Consider the following 17,485-nt stretch of genomic DNA (forward strand, 5'->3'; position numbering starts at 1 on the left):
GAGCAGAAATCAGTGGATTTTCAACATGCGATAGAGGAAAATAATTTCAGGACTTAGCAGACAATAGCCGCAGAGATGGACATAAATGAGTTAAAGATGATCACAGGATTCTTTAACTCCAATATTTTCAGCTTGAGAATAGTTATAATATTTGTGAAAATTCTTAGGTGTCAGAGCAAAAGCTAATTTTAGAAAATGTGTTTTGTATACTGTGCATTAGAGGTGATGGCAGGGAAGCTAATTGGAAATATCCAAGTATGCATTAGGAATGTAGAAATGTAGCTGCAGAGGAATGTAGATAGAAATTTGAGTAACACTTTCATGAAGGGATTTGATGAAGCTATAGGAGAAGCTAAGATCTCTAAAATATATTTCATAAAATATAGCAGGAAAAGTGTTTATTGTATTTTTGCATTAATAGATTTCTTTTTTTCTCTAACGTATTTGTGTTTGTATATTCTTTAAGCCTTTCCTTGTACCTGGAGAGCTTAACTGATACTAACTTTGAATTACTATTTTCTTGCGTTGGAAATGACATCACATGAACTAAAATACGATCTAGCCAACTTTACTGTTCTGTGATTCTAAAGACAGGAATTTTTATTGCTTGTCTTTTATCAAACTATTGCTCTAGACCAGTGGTCAACAAACCATGGCCTGTGGGCCAACCAATTAAGTCTGCTTTTTTGCAATTAAAGGTTTATTGCAGTACAGCCATTTTGAAATTAACAGGATTTTGCAACTTTAAAACTTAAATCACTCTTTAAATCTTAAAAGGAAACTTCAGAGAGCCTTTGAAATAGGCCTCTTTCCTATAATATTGTCAATAAAAGGAATGCAAATAACATAAAATTAAGTCCACAATCTATTTAATTTTTAAGTATGTAAACAGCTTATATTTGCTTCATGCTATTCAAGGCACTTGCATATCAACTTTTAATGGAACTATAACCTCTGCTGTCTCTTGTCTCTGCTCACATTTCTACAGTTCAGACAGCATTTAGAGCACTGAATTATTGGTTGGTCGGTGACTGCATCATTGAAACATAGCCGTACTAGCTGTAGCTAGAGTTATCATTACATTTACATTGAAAATAAAAGACATGGCTCATATTAATGACAACACTGGGCAATTTACATATTTTGTCTTTATGACTGACCTAAGGGATAATCACTACTACTTAAAATGTACATATATATTATTCCAGTATTATTGCTTTGTGACATATTTATCCCAAAAATGTGATGCAAAAATACCATGGATTAGATGTTGGAATTTCATGATAATAACCTTGCTCTTGCTCTTGCTCAATCTCTGTGTTGATCTGGATGCCACCTCCTGCCAAGTGTACTTCTATAAATTAGATGGAACCAGAGTTAATAATCTCCAGGGCCAACTCTGCCTGTCCTAATCCCCCATCCCGGCTGTATTCTTGCCTGCCAAGGCGTGTTCATTGTAGGGTTCATAGGTCACTGAGATCTGACATCAGTCTCTTTGTATGGAAGCCAGCATGATTCAGATGCATTCTCAAATCTAGACCACAGAAAAGGAAAAAAAACTCAGTTATACACCTCACGTGGCAGGGACCCTCCTGGCCCTGCAAGTCCTCAGCCTGCATCACTTACTGGTTAAAAAGGAAAGTCTAGTCTAGGAATAAATTTTTTTTAAAAAGTTCTAATTCTCCCTCCACCAAAATTAAGTGCATTTGTAGAATGTGAAATATAATTATTTAACTACAATTTATGCTGTTATTTTTTGTGAGCAAATATGCTTAACTCTTATGCTTAAATTAAGTGGCTTAAACTGTACTGATGCCTTTGGCATCATTCTTTTGCTTAAACTCTGGCCCACTTTGTTCTTTTTAAAAGATTATAGCTTAGAGACATTATTGAGGTTAGGCCTGGGGTATCTGGGCCAATTTATCTTAGTAACTCGCATTAATCTGTTAATTTTCAAAGATTGTTATGTAATAGGAATGAAAATAATGGAAATAGAAAAAGAACTTGGTAGAAAAGAGCCTAGGAGTGTGCTTTAAAGAATTTTACAGAGACATGATTTTTAAAATCTTTTGGCTAATGTATTTGTTAGTTACCACCTAACAGTTTTGTACTCTTCGTTTATATAAGCGATCATTTAAAACTTCCAGAATTATTTCTATTTTTAAATGGCTTCCTCTAATTCTCTATAAATATTAGAAAATTCTAGTTGATTTGGGGGTTCTAGTTTTGTTTTATACCTCTGTCAGATCCCTGTCATAAAATGATTGTTCACATTTGCTATTTTTTAAACAGCTCATAAAATAAACTAGACACTGGGATGTCTCTGCGATGGTTCCTCAGTGCCCTGCTTGTTGTGATGCAGTTAGTTAACCTTTCTCAGTTCCCAGTCGAGGCTCTAGCTGACCTTGGTCTGAGCTACTCCACTGGGAGCTGATTATTATTTCCTGGTAAGGACTGTTGCATATCTTATGAGCGTCAATAAGACTGAGGATCATTGGTAACTATTTAGGATCAGTAAAAAAAAAAAGCACAATTCCTTCCTTTCTGCCAGAAGTTACATTCACAAATTATAATTAGGAAGTGTAATTTGGCAGACTTGTCAATGCAAATCTCTTCCACACAGAGAAAGACCAGGATCACAACATCCACCTAGTAAACAACTGGAGCCCTCTTGCATTATTTATAGGTTTGGTCTTATTTCTAAGCACAATTAGGTCTCCTGGCAACTGGCTCTTCGCGCACATTAAGCTTTTTCTTTTTTATTTGCACATGATTCATTCTCATGATTGTCATTTTTTTCGTAACACCATAGGAAAAAAATCACTCCTCTCATCACTCAGTCAGCTGAACATATTCTGTCTCTAGTGCTACCAGGAAGCTGTTGCTGTGGGATAAACCGTGTCAATATAGCTCAGTTTAATAAATAAGGTCTCAGAGCTCCTTGAACTCTTTGTTACGTATAATCCAACAGCTTTCACTGCACTGGGGCATTGATCTTACTCTGTTTCCTGTAATGAACTTCTGTGTGCACATTTTAGACCAAGTAATTTATTTCACTCTGGTTCTTCAAACGAAATGACAGCATGGTCTTAACGTACTGAAGGGTAATCCGCAGACCAATAGGACTCCTCCTCTTTGTGCATCCTGAATAATAAGGGCGTCTCATGCCTCTTCAAGAAAATGAAGATGAGCAACTCCATTCTGAATTCTATTAGATTTACTTCAGACCTGTATCGGTAGCCTTCCATTTACATGCTCATGTATGCATGATACAGAGAGCCATGTCCTTTTAGCTCAAACCAGTGTTATCTATTCCCTTTCATTCCAGGAGCCTTCGTGATTCTCCTCTTTAAAACATAATTCAACTTGCATGAAAACATTCTGGAACTGACTCTACTTAGTCTACTTATTAATCTTTTTCATTTAAATTTGAGAAGTTTCAAAGATACACAAAAGTAGAGACACTCATGTCGTGAGTACTAATAGCGCAGTCCTCACTGACACAGCTCCAGCAGATTTTAACGTGTTGTCACGCTTGGTTATCTGTCACTCCTGGCACCTTTAAAGAGATCTGCTGGAGTATTCTGAAGCAGCTCCCAGATAAGACTTACATCATCCATAAGTACTTAACTTTTTAAAGCATAACAAGAGGATTATTGTAACACTAAACAAAACTAACAGTAATTCATACCATATTTAACATTCTAATATTCATACTATGTCTAATATTCATACCATGGTTAATTTTCCCCATTGTCTCAAAAATGTCTGTTATAATCAGTTTATTCAAATCAGGATTCATAAACATCTCCACATTGCATTTGATTAGAATATTTCTTCAGTCACCTGTAATGCAACAATTCTAGCTCCCTTTTTCAGAGTATTTATTTGTTGAAGAAACTGGCTCTTTTACTTACCTTCTCAGCATTTTCTCAGTATTGATGGGCTGAGCTTGCCTGGCATAATTTGTAAGTAACCCACAGGGCAGTCACATGAAGGTCTCCCAGACTTTCAGCCTGCTGGAAGCAGCCTGTCCACGACACTTAAATAAAAATTGCTGTGCCTCATATAAATAAAATAAAATTGTAAATAAAGCAAATGTATATAATTAGCATAGAGTTAAATATGAAATCTTACTTTAAAATGATTATTTTGATATATGCTGACCTCACTAAGAAGCTTTCATGGTTATTTATCCTTAGGGCAGCATGGATTTTGGTTCATCTTGCTAACAAGGCCTCAGCCCAGGGGAGAAATTGCATGACCATTGTACACGAGGTATACACCTTTCACCTGTAAATGCAGATACAGTTGTCTGGGTACACGTCACTTTCTAGTGTGCTAGGAAACCATGCTTAAGTTGATGCATGTTTCCACAGTTAAAACCACCCTGTTTTCAGTGTCTTAAAAATGATTTTTAAGATTTATAAAGTTGAAAGACCAGGTGGTTTCCCTTCCAAACATTTATATTCTCCTCACCCTAATAGCAGGAAGTTCATTTCAGATTACATGCCTGTGTTTGAATTGTTGTGTTTCCTCCAAGTCAGAATAGAAACAAGTTGAGATGTATGATAGATTTCAGTGTATTGTACAAATGGTACTGTTGCTACTTGTTTGGATAACATTGCATGAGTAATTCATTCAAAGAACACAGTCTAAAATCTCAGATAAGGGGAGTAGAGTGTTGAGTGGGTTTCTGAGAACAGAGATGAGAATTTTACGCATTTTTTCCTTCTCAGCTACTTGAGATACTCTGTGAGTTTTTATGTACTGCGCGTATATAGGCTTTAGTAAATAGTATAGACCTGCACAAAAGAAACTGATGTGTTTCTGGAATTGTGTTGGGAGTGGTTTTAATGTATTTTGTTTTGGTTTCTTGGTGTCCCTTAATAGGATGATGGTTGGAACAATTCTGAAATAAAATTTATCAGAGAGAACCATAGTGGAGAACCTGAGGCAGTTTCATTTAGTTTAAAAGATTTATAGTCAGGTCTCTATTTCAGAGAGCCAAATTGGATGTGCAGATAAAAGTAGTCTTATTTCAAAGAACCCAAATTTCATTTTGTAGTTTTCTTTCAGTTATAAACTGTGTGACCCTCTTCGCAGCTTAGAGTTCTGATACAGTCAAATTTCTTATTTTCCGAATTAATCATTCTTGAGATTCGTCCATATCCCCTCTTTAATGAAAAGCCTAATATTTTCCTTTTTATCAGTCCTTCATCCTGAGCATCCTTGGGGCAACTTTGCTTGCAAACCGTCAGCGCTTAATGCGTTTAAAATGTTTATGGCAGGTGTAGAGAGAATTGCAAAATCACTTCAGCTTATTAATATGCTGCATTTTGCGGATTCCTCCTACATCAGTCATCAGAGAATGTTCTTCCAAACTATATGGATGCTGTTTTTGATTCACCCCTTGTACAAGTCCCCTAGAGTTCCAAGTTTAAGCTCCCCTGAGTTCATTCCCATATGCTTAGTGTTTCTCCCCCAAAACCTGGCACAGTGCCAGGGCGATTGAGTACCAGAACTTTCAGTTTTAGTCACAAGTCTCAGGCACACCTCTTCTGGTGATTTGAATACTCAGGCTGGTGGGCCTTAAGCTTGAATGTGCATAAGGAATGTATGAGCATCTTTTTTTAAAATTTCATATTCCTTGACCTCACACACAGAGATCTTGTTCGGGAGTTCTGGAATGAATCCAAGAATCTTCAACAATAATAGCATTCCAGGTGTTTCTGACGCCAGTAGAACTATATTACCTACTAGAACAGTGGTCTAAATCCACTGCTGCATGTTTGAATCATCAGAGAGCTTTGAAAAGATGTTAATGCCAGGGACCCTGTCCTCATTCAGTTAAATCAGAATGTTTGAGTTTAGCAAGGTCATGGATATTTTCCAAAAGCTACATAGGTAATTACCATCTGCAGCTTGATTTGAGAGCCACTACCTTACACCAGTATAACCACCGAGTACACAATAAGTCTTCTCCCAAGTGGTGAGAGTCTCTTATCACATAACCTTCATACCACAACTATCCATTCAACCAGATTATCATATCTTTATAAAACTCAGGGACCTCTGTTCTTCTCATACAAACTGGCCCTTCCAGTGTTATGCATATTAAATGGAGAGGTAGCTGTAGCTGAGGAATAGGTGAGTAGTCACCTACTTTTGCACAGTTATGTAACTTTTCCTGCAGTAATTCCAACAAGTTGCATTCACCTACACAGAGAAAGTTTTTCTTTCCCAAAAGTGCTGTATCTTTTTACACACGCCATCACACAGGCCTCCACTACTGGGTGGTAAGTTTTCGTATACAAATCTAGAGAGTATTGTCTCACCTGGGGCCCTCTGTGTCCGAACTGTAATTTAGAATCAAAATGTCAGGCTCCTTCTCCTTAGTTTCAAGATGATAGAATCCTGAACAGGGCAGAGATCAGCTGCCATTTCAGCCTAGCCCATAAACCTGAAAGGGCATGTAAATCAGTCTGACTGGGCCATTTAAGCTACTTCAATGAAAACTTAACTTTAGGACCAAGGTCTAAATGATTCATCTGCTTCTTCAATAAAAAATGAATTATTTTTAAAACCAACAAGGGGGAAATGGCTGAGGGAGAAAGGGGACTTTAACATCCCTTGCTCTTTTTCATTAAGACCTGTTACCTTAAAGCAATTTTACATCTGTGTCCAATAAGTAATAAAACTATGACTTGGTTTAAAATATTTCAGTAGAACAGTATCTTAGGAGAAGTAATATCTATGAATCAAAAATTAGTTGACCATTTTTTAAGAGTCCATATGTAATTGTTGGAAATGTCAATTATGATATGAGAGATTAAGGCTGCTAAAAGTTTTTTATTTTAAATTCATGCTTGTCATTTGTGCATGTGAAGAATGGGTAGACAGAGGAAAGTGGGGGACTTTGATCCCGCCCCCCCCGCCATTAACCACTCCAAAGTCATCACAACAGGCTTTCAATGTGATTTTTTTAAAAGCATGCTTTCTATGCAAATACTGCTTTGAAAGAAGTTTCATAGGCATTCTCTCCCCACCCAAAGCTTCCAACCAATTTACTGTCACTGAGATCCTTCTATAAAGAAATCCTAAAGTGGACAGTGATATAAAAACAGCTATTAGAGGTATGTGGTGTCTCCCCGCACCTCTCTGAACAGCCCGTGCTCAACACAAACTATTATCAGAATCCATGTATTATTTATTTGTCTCTTAAATAATTCATTTCTAAATATACTCCACATTTGACTTGAAATCCTTAACAGCATCTAATAAAAACTGTTATGTGTGTGTGTGTGCTTTTTTATGTCACAAAACCACTGAGGGTTATCTATTATTTTAAAAATCTTATAGGATCAATTTAATGACTGCTGTGATGATAAGAAATACTCCTACTGGATTTCTGCTGCAAATAAAGATTTAAAAGAGGATTCCTCTGACTGCATAACAAATGTTGGGTTAATTCCTAAATGATAGAGTAATTACAGATGTTCAAATTTGTTATAAACAGCTTTTTGCTTTTCTTTTAGCCATTACTTGTCGAAAGCAAGATGGAGGCCAGGCTGGCGTCTATGAGTGCCTCCGGTATGCAGGCCCCGTGCCAGCCCTCACCCAAGCCTGCCAGATCCCCTGCCAGGACGACTGTCAGTTTACCAGCTGGTCCAAGTTTTCTTCATGCAATGGGGACTGTGGTGCAGTTAGGACCAGAAAGCGTACTATTGTTGGTAAGAATAATTGGGATACCAAAGCCATCCTTTTCTGTCAAGGCAGAAAAACACAATAAAATGTCAGACCAAGAGAGTTCTGACGCTGTATTTGGAAAATTCAAGGATATGACTTATTGTTGCTACTACACCTAATACAGCAAAGGACTCAGAGCTGTATTCTAATGTAAGTTGACAGTGACAGATGCATTAGTGTACTTTTAGTAGAAGGAAAAAGTAGCATTGAAAATTGAACCCTGTCTCCCTGTTCAACACATGAGGGGTTAATTTTTGGTTTAAACACGTACCTTTGGTCGATTGCCTATAGACTGTGAGGTGCTTGAAGAAGAGTTTTTTAGGAACATGAGGAAAGGTTACCACTTCACTTTCTTAACCCATTGCCACTGTCACAGCCTCAGATTATCCTTCATGTCCTAGAATGGAAATATGACATTAATTCTGTATCTGAAAACTACATTTTAAAAGGCGGTCACAGTGACAAAAAGAAGTAACATAATGAGTGGAAACAGAAGCCACTGTACTAAACTAAACCCTGGTACATTCAAAGATAGTGTCGGGGGCCAAAGAAGCCTGAAAATAATGGTGCTAGTAGAGTGTTCAGAATTTAAAGTTAGAAAATGAAACACCTGTCATAATGAAGCCTGTTGAAAACTATATAAGGCAGCTTATGAAAGTTAGAGATAAACATATATAACATATGTAATTAGTTATATGCAATATAGTTAAAAGTATATAATTTCTGATATAATGTAATAAATAATATAAGTATGTGATCTAATTAAAATAATGATATATTAATGACATTATTTTTCAGTTATACTCAAGTTTTTAATTTAGAAGGGAATTTGTTTAGATTTATATATACTAACCATTCCTAATGTTTTTATTGTGATATTAAATATCTGCATTTTGAATATTGTTATTTCCTACATTAATCACCAAGTATGTCAAAATGATTACTCTTCAGAAATACTGAAAGTTGCAAAACCACAGTCAGAAAAGTAAATGGAAAAATCTCATTCCTGAATTGTCATCCTGTATAACTATACCATCTACTTGGAATTAACAAAAAAGGTAGCTAACTTTGCAGGCCAGTGAAATGGCACTCTTTCACCATTTCACATTTTGCACATGTTATAAAGGAGAGATTTATGCAGTTACCTCAAACTCCCCAGTCAGTGAAAGCACATGATCATTTTAATCATTCTGAAGAGTGTAAAATTCAGCACAACAGTTAATGCCTTATTCAAAATGGGCTATTTTTAAGTGAGAAAATAAGAAAAAAATTTACTGTGCAAAGCACTCAGTACTAACAAAAGCCTACATAGAAAGCACTACGGAGTGAGAAAATAGCGTTATTATAGGCTGCTGTTGAGTGCAGTTAAAAATGGAGAAAAGTTTAGGAAAGGAGAAAACTTAGGGATGCTTGATATTAATAATTATATTCTCCAACTTAATTTTCTCCACAGGAAAAAGTAAAAAGAAGGAAAAATGTAAAAATTCTCATTTGTACCCACTGATTGAGACTCAGTACTGTCCCTGTGACAAGTATAATGCACAGCCTGTGGGGAACTGGTCAGACTGCATTTTACCAGAAGGAAAAGTGGAAGTGCTGCTGGGAATGAAAGCACAAGGAGACGTTAAGGAGTGTGGTCAGGGGTATCGTTACCAGGCAATGGCGTGCTACGATCAAAATGGCAGGCTCGTGGAGACCTCCAGGTGTAACAGCCATGGTAATCCAATTCCTCTTCACTGTTACGTGTTTACTGTCTTTGGGGGGGAGGGTAAAATGCATGTGTATCAGAATGGAGGGAAGTGAAAGTTTACAGAAGTGTGTTCTATTTATTTATTTTTAATTGAAGTGCAGTTCATTTATAATGTGCCAATTTCTGGTATATAGCATAGTGATTCATTTATACATATGTGTGTGTGTGTGTGTGTGTGTATATATATATTTTCATATTCTTTTTTATTTTCAGCCACTATAAGGTACTGAATATAGTTCCCTATGCTATACACTAGGACCTTGTTGTTTATCTGTTTTATATATAGTTGTTAGTATCTGAAAATCCCAAACTCCCAATTTATCCCTCACCACCCCTTTTTGAAGCTCTAGATATAAGTATTTTTCAGGTTAATATATGTGCATTACTGATTTTAAGATTATTTCATGCATTTAGAACAGTAACTGAAAACGCTTTAGCACACTTTGAAAAACTTCTCTAAGAGTAACTGAGTTTTCTATTCTCTATATTAAATAACACAAGTGCTATAAATTAGATACCAGAAAAAATGTGAATGCACTTCCCATTCTGAGATGATGATGTAGAAGATTCATAATTAGTCATTAAAGTGTAAAATTGAAGGTCACTTTAAAAATATTTTTCCTGAAATGAAGAATGTGTTTGCTCACATTTTAACTTGTTATGCATAGTGAATCACCAAGATAATCATTTGTTTTTAACATAACCTGTGAGCTTTGAGAATGACTCTCATATATTCTCACTTTTGCCCTGATCTGTTAATTAGATGCATGAGAGCTTCAGTAAGCCATTAACAGTCAATCTTACTTTTAGAAAAAAAAGATTTTTAAATATCTTGTGACTTTCACAAAAATGTTTGATCTTTAAAAAAAAAAAAAGAAGAAGAAAGGACAGAAATAACTAACTGGCCAAAGACAGTAGACTTCCTGCCTTAGCACTGTCAGTTCAAAGCATGAAGAATGCGGTACTGTGTTCTAGAAGAAAAGCACATATAGAAAAAATGGGGGATTCTGGCAGCACTGAACTTCATGGAGGTTGTGAAAGGATCTAAGATCTTTAAGCGAACTGTTCCAGTTTAGTTCTTTGTGTCTGTCCCACATCACTTCTTTCTCATCAAATCTGATCTCTGATGGATGTCCCATGAAATATTTTAGTATTTACTAACATTTTTACTCAAAGTCAAGTCTGAAGAAATTGACTCTATGTTGTCTGATTTCTTTGGAATTACTACATACATTCTGTCAATTCTGACAGTGTTGGTAGAGTGCTGTGACTTCGGTCCTCTGCTCTAGGCATGCTGTAAGTTGCAGTTTCTGGGAGCACTGCCTTTTCTCAGCCAAATCAGCTTTCCAGATGGATAGTGGAAATGGGGTTTTAAAGTGGCTTTCATGAAAAAGTCTCTTTGTGCTTTCAGTTTAAAGGTAAAATGGATCCTTACATTTACACAGTGCAAAGACACTAATCCCCTATCCTATTCAATAGTGGCCTTATGGCATTTCTCTTCAATCTGTATTGTCCATCTGCAGATCATATTATCAGTTATAATACTGATAAAACAGTTAGACTTTCAGCAGTTTAAGTATATTATTTTACAGGATTTCCCATGTGGTCACCATTTTTTTAATGTCTGAAACTCAAGATACAGTGCTGATATGTCTGAAATTTCTCATAATAGAAGTCTCTACTGAAAAGTGATAGACGTATACTCCAAAACTTAGATCTTAAAGTATACGTTGGGAGCCATATAAATGTTCATCTATCCTGATACATGGTATTGAATATAGTTCCTGCACCAATGTTGATTATATAAATACATTTTTGGTATTTATCCTAAAAACATAATACAAATTATGTATGTTTACCTTTGATATGAAATCTTGGATGGTGTCACTGTTAGCAACAGATTATAAATCGCTCAAAAACCAAATTACACGTTTTCTACTCACTGCTAGAATCCTCTAAGATCTTAACTGATTGGTTCCCTAGAAATTTATTGAGTGCCTTACCACAAAGTACTTAAGTACTTCTCAAGTTAGTCACTTCTAAATTTTCACAGAACAAGAGGTAGAATTTCTTGAATTTTTTTTTATTATGTCCATTTAACTTTGATATTTTAAAAACTCTTAGAGATAACCTAGCTTATGCAAGGTACATATATACAAGATTTTCATTTAAACGTAAGTAGTAGAATTTTATCATGCTGCACCTCAGCCCTACCCAGCCCACCCAAAACCCCTAATTCTGCTCTTTTAGTGTTTCAAAAGCATGTATTATTCTATAACATACCATATAATTTACTTATTATTTATTTTATTTTTACTGAATTATAGTTGATTTACAGTGTTATTGTGTTAGTTTCAGGTATACAGCAAAGTGATTCAGTTATACATATATGTAATCTTTTTAGATTCTTTTCCAGTATAGGTTATTACTAGATCTTGAATATAGCTTCTTGTCTATACAGTAGGTCCTTGTTGTTTATTTTATATATAGTAGTGTGTATATATTAATCCCAAACTCCTAATTTATTATGTTTATTATATATGTTTTATCTCCTATACGAAAATGTAGATTGATGAGGGTATCTTGGACTACTTTATTCACTCATGTATCCCAAGTATCGAAAACAGTAGGTGCTCAGTAAACATTTGTAGAATGAATGAATGAAAAGCTGGAGAGAATGTTTATAGCTGTATTTGATCCACAGTCAGGCTTGGACACCTTCTTTTTTTCAGACAGTGTCCCTCCCTCTGTGTCACATTCCTGGGAAATAATCAGACAGGTCACTGAGAACAACTAAGATGTTTGGAATAAGATCTATACGTGCCACAAACTTTCTGTATAATATTCATCACATATTTGTCCTTCTCTCTACCTACTAAATGGTAGGTAGAAGAAATGGTGGAAGAAATAGGAATCACACACCCATTCCACTGAATTAGTCCAGTAATATCAATACTGACCAGTCTCTTTATTCCCGTTCAAAGCTTATTGTTCAGAATTACTGATTTGTACAGCACTACATTTGGACAACAGCTTAATCCCTTGGTTTATGTTAGTAATTGTGACACTTTGTTTTTTCCCAACCTGTGTTTACAACTTTAATTGAGAGTGGGGGATGTTTATTTAATTCTCTTTGTGTCCACTCACCTTTCCTTGAGAAAATAGGAATAGCATTTCTATTTGATTGATCTGAAAGAGATACTTTGAAGGTGAAGGTAATTATTTGAAGTGTCAAAAGGCCAGATGCTTACGTTTTGAGCTCTTTGAGTTACATAATTCCTTCCAGACACTTCTCCTCAATCTTTACTTTCAGCAAATTTGTCTGCTATTCTTCATAGGGAGTTTAAGCCATAATGCACCATCAGTAGAGATTCTAAAATTGAGCTCAATTTTATTTGTGATGTTTTATCATCTGTTAATAGTGAGTAAGCAGAAAGGCCTGTCTGACACCACTGTCCTTCCTGAGCCCATGCTGTTTAATATACATAGCTCTCCTGTCGCGTAACAGTAATACACTGCTGTCGGTACCTATCAAATACTTGCCAATGCAGAGACCATAGGGAAACTCAAGAATCAGCTATTCGGTTAACTTGCTTGTTACCAAATGTTTTCCTAAAGGGCCACATAGCAAACATTAAAGTATCTGAAGGCCAAAAGATCTCTAACAAGTACCCAACTCTGCAGTTATAGAATGAAAGCAGCCATAGGCAGTGTGTGAGTGAGTGGCACAGTTATGTTCCAATAAAACTTTATTTATAAATACAAGCTGCCAGCCTGGGCTGTCATTTGCCAACTGGGATTTAAACTCTTTTTACTCAGAATACAGTCTACAGACCAGCAGCACAGACATCACAAGAAGACCATTGGAAATGCAGAAATTTATCCCATGTTGCAGACCTGCTGAGTCAGACTCTCCATTTGACAAGATCCTCAGGGGGGTTCTGTTGTACAGTTAAGAGTAGTAAGATTCCTTCAGGGATCGTGCAGACACTCACTGAGTTTGGTAGGAATCCTGAGCTTGAACCTTAGTGGGAAAGGTCTATGGAGATCACTTCTTAGAGGATCACGATGTGATGCTGTCTTGGGCAAATAATCAACACCTCCCAGGTGATAGTTCACTTGCTTACCAGTTGTGGGGAAGCGAACATTAGGAAGTTTTTGAAATTTGTAAGGATGGGTCTTTATAAAGTGTATGACTATTTAGGTATGATTTTGAGAACAGAATGAGTCAATAGGATCTTCTGTGGAAAAGATATTGGTAAGTAAATGATTGTCCTGAGGAAAGTCTTATTTTTTTTTTTTTTTGGTTCAGATAGAGAAATAAGAAAGCTCTAGGTTAGTTCACTACTCTATTCATAAACAGAATTTGATACTATATTAAAGTGTTGTGTGCATTTGACTTTGTGCACTCTGTACTCGTGATCCAGTGACTCTACAGCTCTCAGGACTTTGTACTGCCATTTGACCATCATGCTGTCATTCAGATTGCTGTACCACTTTTTTTTAGGTCACATTATACCCTTTTAGTTATTTCAGGTTGTCTTTTAACTGTGTTGAATTGTTCAACATAGCTTGTCTAATGCCTTATTTGTGTAAGATTAATTTCCCTTTAACATTAATTTTTAAATATAATGATTTGTATGGATCCTTCCATACTTTCTCTCTTTACCTACTGTGTTTATGAATGATATTACAGAAAACATTCTGGACATTACTGAATAGCTTTAGCACCAGGTTTTGGAAGCATCTGTGGGATTCAAAGTATGCCCATTAAATTTTGATATTTTGGAAAGCCTTTACTGGTACCCGAAGTTGTTCTTACAGGTTGCTTCATAGGTGGTTTGCACTACAGTGCTGATTATTACATTAAAAAGAAAGCATCACACACACAGACAGTTTACATCAACCTGTAACTAGTGATACTGTCACTTAGTGGTACCCCGCATAGCCATGACCTCATGGGCTTTTAACACTGAGATTCTCATTTGTAAATTAATGTCTCTGGATTACTCATGAATTCTTCTAGAATTCTTACTGGAATATAATCGGCTTATTATTATTTATTAAATTTTAAAACCTCAAATAATTTATCAGTTTTTTAAAAAAGGAAGCTTTACAAATTTTACTAGTGAAACAAAAGCTTTTTAATAAAATATTTTATATTACAACCAAAGCTTACCCTTATACAGCAACATTTAACGTTATTGCCCAATAGCCTAAGCAGTCTACATCCGTATTTCACCAGCCTCCTGCAGTAATGATACAGATGATTTTAAAGCAGGTATCATGTTTAAATGACCATCCCCTGATACTGTAAGGAACTGTAAATACCAGATGCTGCCTTCTCAGTCAGAAAATCTAGTATATATGCCACAGAGTTGGGGCTTTTTCCTAGTAGAATTTATGGGAACAAAAAAGATCATCAACAAAACTTAGAAAAGGAATACATCCTCAGTGTATTTGTGGTGCAGATGCCCAACTGAATTTTTAAAAATTTAAATAGCACTCAATTTACAAATAGACTTTAGTTCAAGAACATGTACTTTTAAGACATTGTGTGGAACTCAGGGTACACCTGATAAAAATAATTATGAATATGGGGAGAGAAGATTCTGAGGATAACCTACATGACCATTCAACCTTATATAATATACCTAGAAAGTACTATTTTTGATAATGCGGTTCTATAGAAGATTATGTAAGTTTAATTTTAGAGGTTAATTAGAAACAAAATTGAATGAGAAATCGTTCCTTGCTGTAGTGGATGCTTACATTTGAGGAAGAGCATGTTTAATTAAACCAGGAAGAAAATGCAATAAGTAGAGTCTGGTAAATAGGCTGACATGGAGTGTTGATTTCTCTGAAAAGCTTTTTTAGTTAGTAATATGTTTTTAATGCCTTAATTTATTTCAGAATTTAAATCTTTCATTTGGTAGCACAGGTACAGCTAGCGTTGCTTTTGCTGTAGTCTCTGACAACTGAGACCTTTTCCTTTCAAATGTAAAAGACAGTCAGGGGGTGAGGAACAGACTTTTCCTGGGGTAACAGTTGCAAGTTTAAAGAGCCAAGGAAAGAAGGAAAGGGCTACAGTGGATATGAGGGTACAAAAAGAAAGCAAGTGCCTAGGGTCAAATGTAAATAAGGTGTGGAGACCAGCATTGTTTTCTAACAGGCTCCCTGAAGGAGGACTATGGAGGGGATGAAGGAGACTTCACTCGGAGATTTTCTTGCAGCTCCCATTCATGTCATGTGTGATAGAAAAACATCTGGTCTTATCATTTAGTTCTGTGTGCTCCGTGTCACAGAGACCTCAGCTCATCTATTACTTACTTAAAAGGTTTTCAGACTGGACTCCATGGAGCCCCTCAGGCCAGGCCGTCAAACACATCTGCCAGTGTATCCCATATATTTATTGCGCTTTCTAGCTTTTTAGGAAGAAGTATTTCACTGCTTAAAAGAATTCATTATTTGCATCAACAACAACAGATTTTTTTAATATTTGCCTTTAGCAACAATTTCTGCTATTATATTTTACTCTGTATCCTTTCACTTGGCCTTTGACCTCCCCCCCGACCCCATGGCTTAGGGCAGGGATAACACTAATTTCAGTGAAGTGATAACGAGGGGGAATCTTGCTGATATCTGTGGTAATTTTACTAATATAACTACAGAATTGTTCATCATTTGTGTTATGTTATAAGGTTTTATAATTCGGAAAGGTTCTGAATGACCTGTGTGAATCCACATTACAGATTTCTATTATATTAATGCCCTGCAAATCCAAAATAATTGTGAATCTCCATATCCCATTAGTTGAGTTTAGTCTCATTCCTAAAATATGTGTTTTTCTACTTCAGAACATCATCAAAATGGTCATGTAGTGAACAATACTTACGCATAAGGAATGTATTTTTTTTAATAAATGCACGAAGAAGGCATTATGTTTTAGACATAAGCCATATCTGTGAGTTCAGAAAGTAACCTGAGAGCACACCAACACATTTGTGGGCATTTTAAAGTTAAATTTGAAAGGAGAATCTCTACTTGTGTTTACTTTCTATGTTTATCCCATTTCTTCATAGTCACATTGAAGGCAGTTTAGCCCTTACAAGAAATTTTAGTTTGTTTATGTACAAACAAAATAGTTTTTTAAAATAGTCGTTTTTTTTAAATTCAAGAGGTTTATCTGCGTAACGGTTTCCCCATCCCTTTGCCATAGTTTTGGTCTTTAACGCTTTAAAACTTTAAAGTATAAAATAATTTGAGAAGAAGAAACTTTAAGTTTGGAGAGTTTTCAGTTTTATTTGTTTAGTTTTGCATTTTTTTCCATATCTGGAAATGGACATAAAAAAGATCTACTTTTTAAGAAAAGAAAACTGTACAGCTCAAAACATGAATCCAACTTTAATGCATTATGGTTACAACCTGTCTGGATGATATGTTTCTCACTGGTCTGGTAAGAAGCTATACGAAAAAGTTAATAAGTATAGGCTTAAGTGTCTGAGTCATTCTCCAGAGATTCATAGTTCATATTATCAGAAAGAAAACTCTGGGTAAAGAAACCTATTTAACCTAGTTTAATACAACAATTTTCCAACTGACTTCACTACAGAACACTTTTTGTAAAAGTTATGCTTAACGCTTATTAGAATCTAACAAACTAGTGTTTAAAGATCATCCTTTGGAAATACTTAAATGTAATACATGATTTTTGTTGATTGAAAGAACAGTGCCCTGCATTGGATCAAGTTAAAAGTAAATCACTCTAATAAATTTCAATGTTAATTTATTTCTCATTACTTCGTAATTTGAACATTCTGTCAAATACATTTATATTGCTGACAAAGCCTTGTTTCCAAAGTGAGATTTTAGAACGTTTCTCTGATTTTTAATATAATACTAGTTAAAATTATAAATGTTAAATTTGGGAAGAAAGCCCATTAATGCCTTAATGTATGTAATTACTGCTGAATTTTTTATTTTGGT

General features: G+C 35.5%; 1 protein-coding gene across 1 annotated transcript in view; it reads left to right on the forward strand.

Moving 5' to 3' along the window:
• The window catches only part of THSD7A (thrombospondin type 1 domain containing 7A), a 362,680-nt gene that overhangs the window by 300,488 nt on the left and 44,707 nt on the right, over positions 1-17,485 (forward strand). Inside the window, 2 exon segments of the mRNA XM_032483934.1 lie at positions 7,539-7,733; positions 9,203-9,466. Of these exon segments, the coding sequence (XP_032339825.1) occupies positions 7,539-7,733; positions 9,203-9,466 (459 nt within the window).

Source organism: Camelus ferus, chromosome 7, assembly GCF_009834535.1.
Source record: "Camelus ferus isolate YT-003-E chromosome 7, BCGSAC_Cfer_1.0, whole genome shotgun sequence".
Classification (NCBI taxonomy): domain Eukaryota; kingdom Metazoa; phylum Chordata; class Mammalia; order Artiodactyla; family Camelidae; genus Camelus; species Camelus ferus.